General features: G+C 32.9%; 3 protein-coding genes and 2 long non-coding RNA genes across 13 annotated transcripts; 3 read left to right on the plus strand and 2 right to left on the minus strand.

The window, feature by feature from the left end:
* Positions 1-440: 440 nt before the first annotated feature.
* Positions 441-4,488, plus strand: LOC107407929 (protein ABIL2). 5 transcript variants are annotated; one of them, XM_025069909.3, is made up of 10 exons: positions 441-464; positions 1,576-1,703; positions 1,948-2,030; positions 2,131-2,281; positions 3,029-3,128; positions 3,249-3,341; positions 3,440-3,488; positions 3,565-3,653; positions 3,765-3,913; positions 4,122-4,488. In XM_025069909.3, the coding sequence occupies exons 2-10, from the start codon at positions 1,611-1,613 to the stop codon at positions 4,290-4,292; spliced, it is 978 nt and encodes a 325-aa protein (XP_024925677.1). In that variant the 5' UTR covers positions 441-464; positions 1,576-1,610; the 3' UTR covers positions 4,293-4,488. The 5 variants fall into 5 exon arrangements, with proteins under 5 accessions (XP_024925677.1, XP_015870754.1, XP_015870755.1 ...); XM_016015268.4 differs by lacking the exon at positions 441-464 and adding an exon at positions 500-763; XM_016015269.4 differs by lacking the exon at positions 441-464 and adding an exon at positions 778-922.
* An 835-nt stretch (positions 4,489-5,323) lies between these two features.
* On the minus strand, positions 5,324-7,119 carry LOC107407843 (uncharacterized). Of its 2 annotated transcripts, none has more exons than XM_016015165.4 (4): positions 6,958-7,119; positions 6,064-6,136; positions 5,931-5,986; positions 5,324-5,734 (listed from the first exon to the last, which is right to left on the minus strand). In XM_016015165.4, exons 1-4 carry the CDS (start codon positions 7,011-7,013, stop codon positions 5,620-5,622), a joined length of 300 nt encoding a protein of 99 aa, XP_015870651.1. In that variant the 5' UTR covers positions 7,014-7,119; the 3' UTR covers positions 5,324-5,619. The 2 variants fall into 2 exon arrangements, with proteins under 2 accessions (XP_015870651.1, XP_024925661.1); XM_025069893.3 differs by lacking the exon at positions 6,958-7,119 and adding an exon at positions 6,260-6,910.
* Positions 7,120-7,202: 83 nt separating this feature from the next.
* On the plus strand, positions 7,203-10,503 carry LOC125421296 (uncharacterized). The gene is made up of 2 exons (XR_007239560.2): positions 7,203-7,497; positions 10,214-10,503. It is a non-coding gene; the product is annotated as an uncharacterized LOC125421296 (long non-coding RNA).
* LOC107409833 (uncharacterized) lies at positions 10,137-15,263 on the minus strand. 4 transcript variants are annotated; one of them, XM_048469792.2, is made up of 11 exons: positions 14,715-15,256; positions 14,332-14,530; positions 13,548-13,630; positions 13,345-13,445; positions 12,898-12,993; positions 12,710-12,763; positions 12,157-12,305; positions 11,486-11,603; positions 11,247-11,334; positions 10,698-10,925; positions 10,137-10,536 (listed from the first exon to the last, which is right to left on the minus strand). In XM_048469792.2, the coding sequence occupies exons 1-10, from the start codon at positions 14,830-14,832 to the stop codon at positions 10,729-10,731; spliced, it is 1,203 nt and encodes a 400-aa protein (XP_048325749.2). In that variant the 5' UTR covers positions 14,833-15,256; the 3' UTR covers positions 10,137-10,536; positions 10,698-10,728. The 4 variants fall into 4 exon arrangements, 3 of the variants coding, with proteins under 3 accessions (XP_048325749.2, XP_048325748.2, XP_048325747.2); XM_048469791.2 differs by having other exon boundaries at positions 10,137-10,589; positions 14,715-15,254; XM_048469790.2 differs by having other exon boundaries at positions 10,137-10,553; positions 14,715-15,253.
* Positions 11,610-12,595, plus strand: LOC132804969 (uncharacterized). The gene is made up of 2 exons (XR_009640346.1): positions 11,610-11,933; positions 12,362-12,595. It is a non-coding gene; the product is annotated as an uncharacterized LOC132804969 (long non-coding RNA).
* Positions 15,264-17,193: the final 1,930 nt, after the last annotated feature.

Here is a 17,193-nt window from a genome sequence, read left to right on the forward strand (position 1 = left end):
GATGTGGTTTTTTTGGGAAGAATTTTCAGTGATTTTATAAGGTTGTTATAAATTCCAAGTCCAAACCTGTTTATCATCATTTTACATCCAAAAAGAAGAGCAAATTAGAAGTAAGAATTTTTTTTTGGGTTTTTTTTGAGGGAGTGAAACCATATGTACATGTTTGGGGGAACCGTGCATTGGAGGAGAGGAAGGCAGTAGCAGAAGGACCCATCATTAGGAAGAGGGGGGAAAAAAAAAATAAAAAAATAAAAATAAAAAATGGGAGTAAAAAATGGAAGTAGGTCCCATGAAGAATGTTAATGATGAGAGGGAAACCTTGCACTTGCTCTCTCTTTCCCCCCGGACCCAGTTTTTTGCTATAGCCAAAAGGTGCAGACTTTTGCTCTTTTTTCCCCCCTCTCTCTCTTGCAATATCAAAATGCCCCTGGATTCCCTGCCTATGCCGACGTGCTCGCCTTGATGTTTGTTTCTCCATCTACTTTCATTCTCTCTCTCTCCTCTCTCTCTCTCTCTCTCTCTCTCTCTCTGTGCAATCTCTAAAACTGTAGGCATACATTAGAGTTGTCGTTTTCTATGGCTTAGTCAAAAATCTTTTTACCAAACCACATTGGTCACTTTCGAGTTTGTGGCCTATTTATCTGCTCTTTTGGCCTTCTTTGCCATTTGGGTTTCGGATTTCAAGCTCCAAATTTTGAATTTGGGGATGTGGGTTTTGGTTGTACTTGCTTAGTAGGAACTTTCACGGAAAGGGATTAGGCAGGTTAGTGAACTCTTCGTTTTCTTGTATTTTTTTGACTGTACCTGCTTGTGACTTTTGTCTGCTTTGTTTGGCTGCTGTGGAAACTTTGATGAAGGTCGAGAAAATGTTTTTGTGAGTGAATTTTTGACTGAGACCATGCGGATGTTTTAGCTTGTTGAAGTGAGTCAGCTTTTCTCCTTTTGAGTAAAAAAAGAAAAGGAAAAAAAAAAAAATTCCCGACTGGTGTACTACATGAGAATTGCTTTTCATTTTCCTCAATTATCTTTTGAGGGGAAAAATAAAATAAAATTCCCACGAACTACCTTATCAATCTTAAAGAGGGTATTTTGAAATTTACAGCTTTTGATGTTTTTAAGGATTTGGTTGCATTTACTTTATGTGGTTTCTTTTTAAATTTAAATACAATTGAGAGTATTAGTGAAGATTCAGACAAACTCTGCTTTTTTGGTAATGGTTGCAGAAGAATGGAATTTTAATGCTTATTTTGATATTGTGTTGATTTTTTCTGTCTGGATGGTTGCTTATGCTTGTTTATTCTGTTCTTCTGTATAAAAGAGGGTGGACACAGCTATTGACTCCTTAGAAAATGGCGGCTTTTGGTATCTTATTAGTTGTTGGTTTCTTTTTCGGAATGTGCTTTTTCGCAATGGGATTTTAGCTTTATATTTCTCGGAGTTTCTCCTTGAGTTTCAAAATAGGAAAACGGCTTTATTTGTGATTTAATGCTAGGTTTTTATATTTTCTTGCCTTGCTACCCTATATTATCTTTTTTGCTGGATTTTGAGTTGCTCATTTTGGTTGTTTTGGAATAGGTATTCATAGTTCATAGTCTGCTTTATGGTCACAAATGGCAACATCCACTCTCCCTATTCCTCGAGAAGTGAAACATTTTGATGAGATTTCTATGCGTCAGAGTTTGCTCTTTACTGAGAGTCTTAAGGTAAGTTTTTTTCCTGTTCTTTAATTGTATAACTTGGTGCCCAGGCTTCCAAATTAAAGTCCAACTCTTTGGTTGTTTGAACCTGGCGGTCTCAAAACTCAGAATTTGAGTGCATCCTTGTAGCCTTTTTGGCTGTTAGACAACTTGTTTTCCATAATTTTTTGGTCTTTTGGCAGAGAGTTTGAGATTTATGTAGTCAGGCTGGTTCTATGTTGTCATCCTCTTACTGCATCTGTATTTTCAGGATTTGAAGAATTTGAGGTCACAATTATACTCCGCTGCAGAGTATTTTGAGTTGTCTTATACAAACGATGACCAAAAACAGATGTGAGCAATTCTAGTTCATCACACCGAAGTTTTGACAGTGTTTTCCTCCGTCTTTAAGTTGCTTTTAAAGTAAAAGACTAAGTTCTTCCTCTATATGCAGAGTGGTGGAGACATTGAAAGACTATGCCATTAAAGCTCTTGTAAATACGGTGGACCATTTGGGTTCTGTAAGCTATAAAGTTAATGATATCTTGGATGAGAAGGTGGATGAAGTTTCTGGAACAGAACTTCGTGTTTCTTGCATTGAACAGGTGTGCTCGGATTTGTTAAAAGTTTGTAATTATTTGAAAACCTTAAACTGTGTCATTATGTTCTATACTTGACCTATCTAAAAATTTAACATATACGGCAGGCATGCTAATTAACAATCATTAACTAAATATATGTGGTTCAGCTTTAGCTTGAAATGAAATCTTAACAAGCTTGTAATGGAGCATGTTGATACCAAAATTGACAGAAGTTGATCTTTTGGGATGTAATAGAATGTAGTTTCTCTTGTACATATATACAGAGAGATCCTTTCCTTGCTTATGTTGCTTGATAATATCAGTAGGGAAGAAAAAAAAAAAAAAAAAAAAAAAAGGTACCCAAATGACAAATTTAAACACCTTTTAGCTTGGGAATTCAAATTTGGTAGGGTTTGAACTGCTATAGCAAGAGGAATGTCCATTTAGAAGAGCTCAGCTGGACAAAATGCAGTTTAATCAATAAGTCTTATATTTTATTATCGAGCTCTACAGGCTTTTAAATGTAATAATTATAACCTTTTTAAGGGAACCCTTTTGTATAGAACGCTAGGTGAGCATCGTGAACATGTTGCAATCTACTAACATATTTGAAAACTGTCCTTTATTTTCTTATTACCACACAGTTATAATAGGACATCGAATGGTAACAGCAAAGTTTCAACAACATTTAAGTCCAGCCATGCTATTGGATCTAAAGAAACCAAGATTTGAGAGTTATTTAACATTTTGTACTTCTATGTGGTAATTTAGCGGCTAAGGACATGCCAAGAATATATTGATCATGAAGGCATTACCCAACAGTCGCTGGTGATAAACACTCCAAAGTACCATAAACGGTACATATTGCCAGGTGATGACATACTTCTCTTAATCTCTTTTATAAATTCATAATATTTGTATCATGCATGAACCATGTGTGTTTGTGAATGAAGATGAAGAGATCCTAACAATATTTCGGATTCATGTTCAGCTGGTGAAACCATGCGGGGAGCCAACCGCACTAAATCAAAATATCTAGGGTGCAGCCTAGATGATGAAGATGACTGGCACCAATTTAAAAATGGTATGTGTTTATCTCCCATTTATTAGCATATTTGTCATAACTTTGGAGATAGTTTAACATGGCTTGATTCTTACTGTAATTTGATTAAATTTCTGAAGCTGTTCGAGCTACAATTAGAGAAACCCAAACCCCCACATCTACAGTCAGGTAAATGTTATGTTGAATTAAATTGTAATCTGTAGTTTAAGGATTGCTATAATACTTCAAGTAATACCTCATGCAGTAAAGGGCTTTCTCCATCTCCTTCACCAAGAGCAACACAGCGACCTGGAGTATTTTCTTTTACTGCTACCATGCCAAAAAAAGAATTAGGTCTGTCCAATGTTGAATGATGTGATACTTTGAAACTCTTGGTTATCTAATTTACAATTGTGATTTTTTTACTTTCTATTGTTATGATGACTACGTTTGCTGGGATATCAGAGAAACGATCAATTTCACCGCACCGGTTTCCACTTCTGCGTTCTGGATCTCTCTCAAGTAGGCCAATGACCCCCAACTCAAGTAGGCCAACCACACCGAACTCAAGTAGGCCAACCACTCCAAATCCTTCTTCTAATGCAAGACGGCGGGTGAGTATATGGGATCATTTTACCTGAATCTTTTTCATTATTATGATAGGTGCGGTTAAATCATCCAAACTTTCAGTTTATTAATGTTTGCTTATGTATTTGTCTTGCAAAACTTATTTTAATACCTCTACCCTTGTGGCCATATCCTACTTTTCTTTATGTTCATGCTACTAGTAAACTAAACACTGAGGTTGTCATATATTGGCAGTATCCTTCTGAGCCTCGGAAATCAGCTTCCATGCGATTACACGCTGAAAAAGAAAATGCCAAAGAGGTTGATCAGTTTCCCAGCAAAAGTAAACGTCTTCTCAAGGCCTTGCTTAGCAGACGCAAATCAAAGAAAGATGACATGCTCTACACATACTTGGACGAATACTAAGAAAATAGACGATGTTGAAAGAAAAAGAAGCTACTGAAGCAGGAAAAAGTTTTTGCTTTCGGCTTTACTCTTTGATGATACACATTTTGTACTACTTCTGAGTGATAGATTTACAGTATAAAGTACGTGCTTTCCTTTCGATTAACAATTATATATATATATATATATATATATGAGATTATCATGTATTATTATATTTCACAAAGGCATTCTGAGTAATGGTTCTATATAGTTTTCATTACATGCAAAATTGCTTGCAACAAATTTTCCGAGTTTTTTGGATGTTGAGCTCTGTGCTGAAATTGTATATGCTTTTAGTTTCATGAAAAGACATTCATAGATTGCATAAGATTCAGCACCTTAAACGAGGAAGTGGGTTATCCATTGAATTCCACTTTAATTCCCTCGATGATCATGCCTACATTGGATTCTTTGCCCAATGTGGTAACCTATACTGTTTTTAGTTAACTTTTTGACTGAATTTCTTTCTTTTTTGATAAAAAGACTGAAATTGTTAAATAACGTAAAGAGTCGTTTTCAAAGATCCAACGCTGAAAGGGGTATAGCACATTAAAGGTCAACCCAAAATTTTTTCTACTTGTACTCTTTTCACAGTCCCAATTGGACACCATTTAAAGCTGGCTGACTATCTTTGCAATCCAGTTACTTTTATCTTCAAAGAATAGATCAAATCTAAAGTATGACTAAGTGATGAAATTAAACGGATTTTATCACCTACTTAATATTAATATAATAAATTTCTTTGTCCTTTATCAAACTCCGTAATCAATTCTCCAACCTACTCACAACACCTAAACCTTTTCTAAATCACTTCCAACGATGGGCAGAAAAAAGAGGACAACATAGAAACATTTTCAATTTTCTCCTTGGCCCTGTAACTGGATTATGCTTTCAGGCATTCCTGTTCGTGCAATATTGTCAATATGCTGCAGGTAAACCTTACATGCATCATCATTGGATTAAGGAAGACAACCATCATTTATTAGAAACCCTTTTCCCACAAGCTTGAATGATTACAAATTAGAGAAGCTGAAATAATAATTTCTCATCATTCCACGGACACATCAAACTGTGCATTCGTACAGCTTTCTTTTCATGTATCTAGGAAGGCTTATTTCTATAGCAGCTCATTTCTGCAGTGAAATTCCTATTTGAAAGCAATACCTTGTTGTCATTGGCCAATTTAGTGAAACTTAACCCATGCTTGAAAAAGATCTAACTGGCATTTAACAATTGTAAAACTACTAAAACAGAATACAGATCATAGCATTTAAAGCACTGTAAATTGATAAAAAGTCTTAGGCTGTTACAATGCTATTCCTTTTCCAAATTCTTCAATTGTCTTCGTGGCAAGTGTAAGGACATCAACGAAAGCACTGTATGATGCACGGAGAAATCTGGGCTCAACTGCCTCAAAATGCCTGTTTCAGCAAGGATAGAAAATAAAATTAAATATGGTTGATACTGGAAATCCATTCAGAAAGATTTTAAATTTAAAAACCAGAAGTTCAGAAGTAATATATATAATTAACCCACAAATGGTACAATTTGGTATTCATACATTATTATAATGTAACAAAATTACATTTTTCCTTTTTGCAGAAAAAATATACTTACACTGACAGCTTTCCTTTAGACACTATTATCTCCCTCTTCACTTTATCCGGTTGCAACTGCAATTAGCAATGGAATTGAATAAGGATCTAGTTTACATGTTCCAAATAAAGGCTTGAGATTCATGAAGAACTACCTCCTTATCCACTGCCAATGCAGCATAGACCATTGAAGCAATTTCCTCTGACCCATAATCTACTTCCAAGTCACTGCATACGAAGTTTCATTAAGAATTAGACGATCCATTTACAAGGAAAGTAATGTCAAAACGATAAATGGATAAACCATATAAGGACGAACCAAGGAACTCTATTTTTCTATGAATAAAGTACCTTTGAAAACTTTTTATCAGGTAATTGAGTAGCATAGAGATTCTCCAAGAAACCCAGTCATTATTATAATTGGTACCACATAGTATCCCCTCGTAGAAGTGCATTCTTGAAATATCTCAAACAATCTCTTAATTCTTAATCAATTTTACTTCTGGATAAATCCATTTCTTTAAGAATAATTAAACACTAATAAAGATTGGATTTTTCTTTACTTAGACACTAAAGATTGAGTTTTTACTTTTCCTCTAAGCTGAGCAAAGTTCCAGGATACACGATCTGACAGCATGTTCTACAATCCACAACTACTATGGAAAAATCTTTGCATATAAATATTTATTATAACGACATGCTGTTGATATTAAACATTTTATTGCACAAGACTAATTCGAAGGAATATGGAAAAAGAAAATTCCCATATTGCAAATCATGAAACATAATACTAAATGAATTTAACACAGAGCAATATCAAAAGGGTTCAACCGTAATCTTAAATTTACGTGTATTTGTGGGTTCGGAAGAGATGATGAGCACATAAAAATTCAAACAGAACAAAAAAAAAAAAAAAAAAAAAGGCTTGAAAATTGAAATACAGAAACACCCACTTGAAATGCAGGCTTTAATATATAAGAAAAACAGAATCCAAACAAAGAAACGAAATTTCAGAGAGAAAGAGAGTGAAGAGAGAGAGAGAGGGTAACCAGCTGAATTCCGGTTGGGTTTGGCTTTCAGACAAAGAGGAAGTTATAGCTGCCATTGCACCCACTAAACTCCTCGAAGCAGAGAGAACAGGATATTAGGGCAAGTGCGGCAGGGGCTTTCACGTGAGGGTCACATGACTTGATTGCCCAATCGTTTTGGCAGCACGTCATCACCATCCTAATTATAGTTTTTAGTAACCAATTGGAGTCTTCTGAGAAATGTGGAGGAAACCACGTAATTTGTTCTGTTTTAATTGACGAAAATACCACTAGAGTTTGAAGGAAATAACATAACAAGAGGTAACAAGGTACTGGTTTGGCTTTGCATTGTCTTTCGCTTTGGAATAAAAGTATATTCCAATGGTATATTGGGCAATGCTGCCTCATTTTTATTGCTTAAAAGGGAATCTAATAACAGAATCTTCTATCACTCTCTTCCTGAATTTAAAAAGGAAGTTTCTTCCTTTGATTTACAACTTCTTAACCAAGCAAAGAACCACAACAACATCGCTCTGTCCCTCATGAACAATCAAGTGCCAGGTACTCTCTCTCTCTGTTTCTCTAGTAATTTATCAATGATTTTGTTTAGATTTCATGTTTCTGATGTATAATAGTCCTGGGTATGAGAGTTTCTGTTTGAAATTCTTGCATGCTTAACATGCAATTATGTCTGAATTCCATGTTTTTGTTCTTCTTGAAACTGTTCAGACAAAAGTTTCTTCTTCTTCTTGTTATTTTGGGTGGTGGTGTTGAATCTGATCAAAGGTTATACCATGAAAAATGAAGATCTTTTACTCTGCTTCTCTACAGTTTGCAATATCATATTTTTGTTGTTATACCTTCTAAGATATTCAGCTTCATGTTGAATCCTTTGAGTTATGAAGGGAAAAAAATATATATATAGAAGAGAGAGATGCATATATATATTTTTACATATTATCTCCTAACAATTATCAATGCTACTAAAATATTATGCAAGAGAATAGAAGAGAGAGAAAAGTAAAAATAAATTGTTCCAAAATTTCCCCAAAATATTTCTTCTATATCATTTCTGTCCATCTGCACTTTTTTTTTTTTTTTTTTTTTTTTTTGAGATTGAGATCTCCAAAATTTCATATAAAATATTCAAAACAAATATAAGAATTTGGGATCATGAAATTAAATTTTATAAAAATGTTTAAATTTACCTAAATGTTTAAAATTTCTAATTTCTTCAAATCTTTATTCTTGATCATTTTTATCCAATTTTTTTGGTATTTTGAACTGCAAAGTTTCAATTATGGTATTCAAATTGGTGCTCTTGAATAACTGTAAAAATTTGAACTCTTAAAATTAAATTTTATAAAGATTTTTCAAAACTTTTCAAAATATTTAAAGTTTCTCAAAATCTTTTTTCTAAATCATTTTTATTCATTTTTTGGGTGATTAAAAACTTTAGAGTTTCAAATAAAATATTAAAAATGGTTTTCTTAAGCAAATATAATAATTTGGATCCTTAAAATTAATTTTTATAAAGGTTTTTCTAATTTCCTCAAATATTTAAAATTTCTCCAAATATTTATCCTCGATCATTTTTATCCAATTTTTTAGTGACTTTGAACTGGAAAGTTTAAACTAAACTAGTTAATTTGTTCTCTTGAATAAATATAAGATTTTGGACTGCATAAATTAATTTTTTATAAAAGTTTTCCAAAGTTTTCCCCCAAAATTTAAAATTTTCCTATATATTTCTTCCAATCATTCGTATCCATCTTCATGGATATTAATAACTCCAAAGTTTTAAAAAAAAGTATTAAAAACATTTTTTTGAACTAATATAAAAATTTGAACATTTGAAATTAACTTTTATAAAAAATTTTCAAATTTCATAAAACATTTAAAGTTCTCCAAATTTTTTTCTTCTAAATCATTTTTATCCATTTTTGTAGAGATTAAGAACTCCAAAATCCAGATTTCCAAATAAGCATTACAAATGATTTTCTTTAACAAATATAAGAATTTGGACTTTTGAAATTAACTTTTTATGAAAGCTTCAAGTCTTTCTTCTAAATTATTTTTATCCATTTAATGGAGACTAAGAACTCCAAAGTCTTAAATAAAGAATTACAAACAGTTTTCTTTAACAAATATAAAAACTTGGACTCTTGAAATTAATTTTTATGAATAGTTTTCAAATATCTCAAAATGTTTAAAATTTCCCCAAATTCTTCTTCTAAATCATGTTTATCATTTTTTCCCTTTTTTTTATTTTTTATTTTTTTAGAGATCAAGAACGAAGTTTACTCCAAAGTTTATTAGTATTACAAATGATTTTCTTGAACAAATATTAAAATTTGGACTTTTGAAATTAACTTTAACAATAGGTTTTCAAATTTTCTTCACATGTTTAAAATTTCGCTGTATCTTTCTTCTTAAAAATTTTCATCCATTTTTATGGAGATTAAGTTTCAAAAAAAAAATCAAAAACGGTTTTTCGAACAAAGAATTGAGAAAAACAGAACGGATTGTTGTAACTTGGAAAATCCACATTTACCCAACTAGGAGGAAATAGAAAAAAGACCATTATTTTTAAGTTTTACCAAACATGTCATCCCTGCTTTTTCTCTCCTCTTTAAGTTTCATTTCCAGCAATGCAGTACTTTCTATAGCAGAACTAGAAGAAAAAACCTCAAAAATAAATATTCCTCTTACTTTACATGCATTTCTATCAACGAAACACCTCACAAGGAAGAACTTACTCTTAACTTCTACGAAAAGCAGGGCCTCAAATTACATCTTTTCCATTAATTCTGTCAAACTAAAACCTCTACGCTTTACGTTAATGTTTCTCGGTATAACATAACCTTGATTTTTTTTATTTTTTATTTTCATTCATTAATGAAAAACCCAAATGCATTATTAAGTCAATTGAAATGCAATTTTTCCTTCTCTGAAGAACAAAGAGTACCAATTGAAATGCAATTAAGGAATACAAGAGTTTATAACTTTGCATTTAAGGAATACAAGAGTTTATAACTTTCATAACTAATATTTCTCCCATTTTATTTTGATATTGCACATTACCATAGATTGTTCACTTAGGATTACGTTGTACAGATTGTAATACCTTTTCAAATTCTGTCAAATGAAATCTTTTTACATTATTGTTTCTTTATGGTGTAATATATATAATTCAAACGTTTAATAAATGAAGTTTTCCTTTTCAATTATTGATATTGTTACTCATATTGATATCTCAAAAACTATAATGTTACAGGTTCGACTTTATAATCCCATTAAATTATGTTTTAATCGATGGGTGGTATATTAATTACACCGAACGCTTTCTGTTCTGCCCAGTCAAAGAAGCAGAATGGTTAAACAAAAGAAATGGTTTGGCCCTTCATCTCCACTTTGGAGCTGTAATCTGTGAAGGCTCATCATGTTAGCATTGTACTTTGCAAGTGAAGGTAACCCCACCGGAGTCCAGAGAGCGCTGTGGTAATTTCTCCCCATTTCTGTCTCCTAATGCAAAGCTAAGGAACCTTGTGCTATTAACGAAGATAATTGTTCTTCAAGTCCCGTAAACATCATAAATAACTGCTTAAATTCATACGCTGCATCAGTAGGATGAAAAATTAATGAAAGAACCCCTGAAAAAAAAAGAGTACAAATTGACTGCTTAACTACTTTTTATGGAAAATATGCACTTTAACTAAGGACATTAAACTTTTAGTGGCAGGAAAGTAATTAGACTTTACCGGTAAATGAGGGGGTTCACTGGCTGTAAGATTATGTGAGAGTAGCTCCGACTCTAACTGGTTTTATTCTTTTGAAAGTCCGCTTTGCAAAATCAAATGTCAACGCAAAGAGACCAACGAAGTATAATAGGCAAAGGTATAACTTCTCTGACATGTTACACATGAAAGACACACCGCTTCCTCCCTCAGTACTTGTTCTGCTAGTTGATGACCTCGTCTGCATCCACCCTGGAACAAAATAATATACTTCTTTAGCTGGTAATCGTCATACAGACTATAAAATTCTATGTTAGACATGTGACAGCTGATTCAAGTTTCTGCTTAATCAAACTGCTACTATCATTTACTTTGCCCTGATCAGTTCTCACAATAATCTTATTGTGGGATGAGAAAAGTTTAGCCTAGATTAATTACCAAAATAAAAATTCTTTAACATTAGCAATAACCGAATCATCTTATTAGGGTGATACCTCAATACTGTTAACATTGATAAAAGTCTAATGATGTAGAAAATAAGATTGGTTATTGGTTTCTATCTCAAATACTTACCAGAGCTTTTGTTAGGCAAATTTGTCCACTCATGTGGCTTCATATGCAATTTTGAAGCCTCGATCAACTCCATTAGAGCTTTGTTAACCTGAATTGAAACAAATAAAGAACCAGGTTTCATTGCAGTGTATAGCATAGGCAATTAATTTCACATCATGCATATCATTTCACAGGTTTCATTTTGTCAATCATAAAAGATACACCATTACCATTCATATTCAGATGTTCATCACGCATACCTCTTCTGTCCTCTCATGACTCACTAAATGCCCTCCATGAAGATCCACCATTCTAGCAACAGGGTGCAGTTTTTCTGCCAGTCTTCTTGCATGAGATATTTGAGCAATAACATCATACCTATACATGAAAGAAAATTCAGTGGAAATTTAGATTTTACTTTTATTTGTTGTTTTTATTTAAAACCTGGACTTGTTGGAGTTTTTCCCTAAAAACTCTAAATTTTCCAAAAGAGTTATACTAGTTAAATTACAGGCAACTTATGCACATTATGTCATCAATGCACGTGTAGGTATTGTCATTGTCCAATATTCAATCCACACACTATAAATAATCATAATATCTTCTGTTTTTTTATGGTGAATGATCATATTTTCTTGAGACAGCATGCAAAACCAAATATTGAGGTTCTATGAGATGCACAAGAGAAGGGGTAGAAGGGAGAGTGAGGTAAGATGGCAATTAGTAGTTGAATGTGATTCAAGAAACGTATATGCATGTCTATAGAATGCTTTTTTGTCCAGTAAACTGTTCAATTAGACGAAAACCAACAGACTTCATAAAACTGTACGGACGGATGTCAGAAGTTGATGCACTATGCTTAGACATTTTAAATATGGGTCCAGGAAAAAAAAAAAGGCAGGAACAATGTTTAAAAAGTTGACTAATGCACCTGCCGTGAATGACTGAAACTAGGAATCCAGCAGATCGGATCAATTCGATTTCAGTTCGTGTCACTTTATGTGTCCAGCATGCATTGATTTGACCCTCAAAACCATAGTTAGACTGCATCCCAGTTGCTGTTATTCCTTTCACATATTCCTGCAGAATACATGATTTAGATAAAAATAATGAAAGTTCCAGTCTAAATGTTGCAGTGGCATTTGTGATAAATCAATGCCAGATCAGAACTGCCATGCATTCTCGATCCTTACATTATCCTCAAAATTTTATTTCATGATCGCAAACAACTGCATCTTGGAAATGGTGAGTTAATTCAGATGCTTCCTATCACTTTTGAATCACTGACACCACCCATTTTCTATTTCTCAAATGAAAAATGAAAAACAAAAAGTCACAGATGTGCTAAGTTTAAATTTAGTGAAAGAAAATTACGAAATGTTATTCCATTTCGTAAAGATTTAGTGCTAAGTTTAAATTTATCTGCTTCCATTTGTCAATAGAAAGATTCTGCAATATCCAGCAAAAGGAAGGTTGGTTCTTACTTGATATAGAATTGCTCTTCTTGTGGCAGATCCTACATACTCCTCAAGATACTCCTGCACATTGTTATTGAGTGTGATCGTGAGAGTTGTTTCTACTACAGTTTTCTTAAGTAATCTCATCTTCAGCATTGGTTATTATCAGGAGTTAGTTATAAAAAAATAACAGAGAGAATCAAGAGAATTTTCACCTTTGAGTAGTGTGTGTCCAAGTCAACAGCAGCCCTTTGTTCAGGAGTCTTTGCCCTTAAGAAACGGATTGCAATGGACAATGTTTGTCGGTCAAACTGCAAGAAATAAGATAATCTTAAACTTCTATTAAGAAAAAAGTTCAACTGCAAAATTATATACTTCGTACAAATCTATAATTATGTTGGACATTTTCCATCTTCAGCAACAGCTTAAAGTTGAGGTAGAATACTTATGTCCCAACTTGCCCAATCTCAAATTCTCTCACAGCACTTTCAATTTTATACTTTTAAATTGATTTTCTATGGATTAGTGTACCCTATTACGTTCTTATTATGCAAACCAATTTTTCTTAATTCATTACCGGTCAGTTAGGAAACTGAGAATTGAAAGATATTTCTTTAGGCATAGGCCCACATACTCATGTAATCATCCCGAATAATATATACCTTTGGAAAACATTCAAATCCTCCACCTGTCACATTAAGTAAAGCCAATGATAGAACTCTTTCAGGCACCATTGCTGCTAACTTGCAAGCTATCATACCTCCTGTTATTGATAGTAAAGCTCGATCAGATTATAAATCTAATTCATAAACAATTAAATTTGATGGCATATTTAGTAAATTCAGCTTGAAAGTCATTAACTCACCCATCGAATGACCAAAAACATGAGCTTTTTTCCAGCCCAGGTGATCCAACAAAGCAATAGCGTCCTTTGCCATTACTTTTGTTCTGCATCAAACAATGACATACCATTTTCAAAAGTTGAGTCTTTTAAACTTAATTCACGTATTGGAGTTGTTTGTTTACTGAAAAACATAACCACCAGCAAGGTAATAATCCCGTCATATTATCAAAATCCAAAAAGTGAAAAATCAACCCCAACTGAGCCAAATGCTCATGGTCATGGTAGTAGGTACATTCAGTAGAGGCCTGTTCATATCAGTACTGTATGACACAAAATCACAATCCTTTACTAGGACTTTTCATAGCACAAAAGTAACCCCCCCCCCCCCCCCCCCCCCCCCCCCCAAAAAAAAAAAAAAAAAAAAAAAAAAGGTTCTTATTTTTATTTTTGTGACAAATTAAGAGTTTGACAACTCAATGGCTTCTATCAGATTACGTCGTTGAACATTAGCAAAATGCAAATGTGGGTTCTAAAGCTAATCTGATATTGGAAATATGGACAAACCCGAAAAATCACAAACACATAAATTATAAACAAAAGCAAAAGAAAGCAAAAAACCATACGATGGAGCATTCAAACTCTCCAACCCCAAAAAGACTAAAATTCAAAATTCAATAAATAAATAAATAAATAATTAAAACCAAACCATGAGAAGGAAAAAAAATAAAAAAAAATAAAAAGAAGAAGAAGAAGAAGAAAGTAGTAGGATGAAGAATTTTTGAATAAACAAATTTGATAAACTCACGTGTATTGAGATTTTTTGGTGGGGACGGAGCTCCGACCCATACCACGATTATCAAAGGCACAAAATTCGATACCACCAGCCTCAGCCTCAGCCTCATTGTCTGGACAATCTCCGACCCTCCTTGAATCATCGTTGGGCGTATCGGTGCCCGTCAATCCCTTGATTTGTGGGCCCCAAGCGTCGTGGGTCGCAGCTAGTCCTGACCCAAAAAAAAAAAAAAAAAAAAAAAAAAAAAACTTCTCAGCCCCACCCAAAATTTCGATCGAAACCAATTCGGAAAACCCATACAAGAAAATTAAAAAAAAAAAAAAAAAAAAAAAAAAAAAAAAAACAGAATGAAAAAAAAAAAAATATATAATAATAATAACTAATCAATAAGCGACCTATGATGAGGAGGACCTTGGTCGGCCCACGACCATAGGTTCTGTAAAAAAGCTTGGTTCCATTGTTGAGCTCGGCTTCCACACTGCTCTGTTGCGACTCAACCTCGCAATACGGCATCGTTAGCTGTGTGTGTGTGAGAGAGAGAGAGAGAGAGAGAATTTGGTTCTCGGCCTGTGTGTTGTGATTCTCAGATTCCAGAAATACAAGAGAGAGAATTTGGTTCTGGGTTTGGGCATCTTTTAATGGTGCCCGAGAAGTTGGGTGGGACCACGTGGCATAATAAGGATGACAAATGCCAGGTAGGATGGTGGTCGGCTGGGCCAAACTCGGGAAGATGGGGTCAAAGTCAACGAACTCAACAAAAATCAATATTTGGTGGTAGATGGAGGAGGAAGACAATAGGAAGGATCATGATGCAGATGATGATTGAAGGATGTATGTATATATAGAAGAGTTTGCTGTTTTTCAAATTATTATTATTTATTATAATCTTCTTTTTTATTTAATTTATTCTGTTTGAAAACGAAATAATTCATCGCGATTGGCTAATTCTTATTTAATCTTTTTTTTTTTTTTTTTCTGGGAAGGTTCTCCACTCATGCAGATGATGATTGAAGGATATATACATATATATAAATAGAAGAGTTTGTTGTTTTTCAAATTATTATTATTTATTATAGTCTTCCTTTTTTTTTATATAATTTATTCTGTTTGAAACGAAATAATTCATCATGATTGGCTAAGTCTTATTTAATCCTTTTTTTTTTTGTTTTTTTTTTTGGAAGGTTCTCCACTCATGCCTCATGGTCATGGGATTTTAAATTCAAATGGAAAAGGGCACGCCTTAGCTGACAAAATAATATATACCCCGTGATAAAGCTTTCTAGTCCCTATAATATCCTCAAAACCAAACACTTTCTATTATTATTATTATTATTTTTATTTTTATTTTGGTCGAATTTTTATTATTATTATTTTTCTTTCTAATATATATATATATAAATATATATATGTATACACACACATAGAGATTTTTATTTAGGATTTCTAAATTTTACTAACATTTAATATTATAATACTAACAGTTAAATTTTATCCATGGTTAAGATTTTGGTTTTAAAATATCATATAAGATTTATTTTCCCTTCTTTTCACTCCACTTTAACCCTTTTCATTTTTTTTTTCTTCTTTCCGCACCTACAAATTTCAAATGACTTCGTTAAAACTCCATAGATTTAAGTTATAGATGAAATCAAAAGCTTCATAAATTTATATTGTAGACGAAATCCAAAACCAAATTCTCTATCTTTCCTATTTCGTTTCATAGAACTATAAATTTCTCTATTTTTCCATTGCTGTTTGAGGTATATATTTTAGCTTCGCATTAAAAAAAAAAAAGATATATATTTGTTTGAGGTATGCATTTTAGTTTCATGTCAAAAGAAAAAAAAAGTATATATACATATATATATATATATATATATATATATATATATATATATAAACAAAGGTTATCTAAGGCATGAATAAAATCTGATTTTTGATCTGTGGATTCAAATTGTGCAATATTCCAAATAGAGTTGATTAAGGTTCTTTGGGGAATATCTAATTCAAATTGGGTTGGGAAATTACAACATAGTGGAAAGCTGAGTTATAATCAAAATTAGGAATCTCTGACAGTGCAGAGTTGCTTTCAGAATTCCACTCACAAAAGCAGATCACGAGAAGTACTATTCAATTACTGTTCATGAACAGTAAAAAGCACCGAAAAGCAGAATACTGTTCACAACACTGTTCACTATTCAAGTTACTGTTCACCGACACAATCATTTCAATCAATAGGAGTTCCACTTATTAAATCAAGCCCTCCTTTGCCTGTATAAAGGAAGGCACCACCATATATTGGAGGAGTTGAATTGAGTAGAGAATTAGAGAGTTTTCTTGGCAGAGTTTCTCCTCTTCTTCTTCTTCTCTTCTTCTTCCATAATCAATTGTAATCATATATTTGAGTGTTAGTTTGTGTGCTTTGTAATCAACTGAGATACCAAATTTGTGGTACTCTCCTTAATCAAGTAAGCATTTGCATTCAATTATTTTCAATTATTTATTTTAATCATTTATTTTATATTATATTGCTTGACTGGTTCTACCGCCTTCAATATATTCTATATAATTTCATATTTATATTTATATTTCATTTTATAATTGTTCTTGGCTGGCTTTGCCGCCTCATCTATTTATTTTCATCTCTTTACTTTCATTTACTTCCGCTCATTTAATCTCATTCTACTCTGTTCTTATCTTATTCACACTCATTCTACTCTGTTCTTATTCATACTCTACATCTTGTCTTTCTCCCTTGAATGGTATTAGAGCCATAAGTGTTTCGATCTATATCTTGCTACTTTCTTTTAGCACCCGTAGAGTGTTATATCTGCTTAATCAATTCAAGCCTTCCCTTATGTTGTTGATGTTGTG

Source organism: Ziziphus jujuba, chromosome 8 (genome assembly GCF_031755915.1).
Source record: "Ziziphus jujuba cultivar Dongzao chromosome 8, ASM3175591v1".
NCBI lineage: Eukaryota > Viridiplantae > Streptophyta > Magnoliopsida > Rosales > Rhamnaceae > Ziziphus > Ziziphus jujuba.

Bases quoted from the DNA above. Each gene is read 5' to 3' on its own strand.
- LOC107409833 (XM_048469792.2), bottom strand. From the start codon at position 14,832: ATGCCGTATTGCGAGGTTGAGTCGCAACAGAGCAGTGTGGAAGCCGAG. The intron at 13,631-14,331 runs GTGAGTTTATCA...TGTTTGATGCAG, and splicing joins ACCAAAAAATCTCAATACAC to AACAAAAGTAATGGCAAAGG. The intron at 12,764-12,897 runs GTGAAAATTCTC...AACAATGTGCAG, and splicing joins TGGACACACACTACTCAAAG to GAGTATCTTGAGGAGTATGT.
- LOC107407929 (XM_025069909.3), top strand. From the start codon at position 1,611: ATGGCAACATCCACTCTCCCTATTCCTCGAGAAGTGAAACATTTTGAT. The intron at 2,031-2,130 runs GTGAGCAATTCT...CTCTATATGCAG, and splicing joins AACGATGACCAAAAACAGAT to AGTGGTGGAGACATTGAAAG. The intron at 2,282-3,028 runs GTGTGCTCGGAT...GTGGTAATTTAG, and splicing joins GTGTTTCTTGCATTGAACAG to CGGCTAAGGACATGCCAAGA.
- LOC107407843 (XM_025069893.3), bottom strand. From the start codon at position 6,363: ATGCACTTCTACGAGGGGATACTATGTGGTACCAATTATAATAATGAC. The intron at 6,137-6,259 runs GTACTTTATTCA...CTTCGTATGCAG, and splicing joins CTGATAAAAAGTTTTCAAAG to TGACTTGGAAGTAGATTATG. The intron at 5,735-5,930 runs GTAAGTATATTT...TTGCTGAAACAG, and splicing joins TCTAAAGGAAAGCTGTCAGT to GCATTTTGAGGCAGTTGAGC.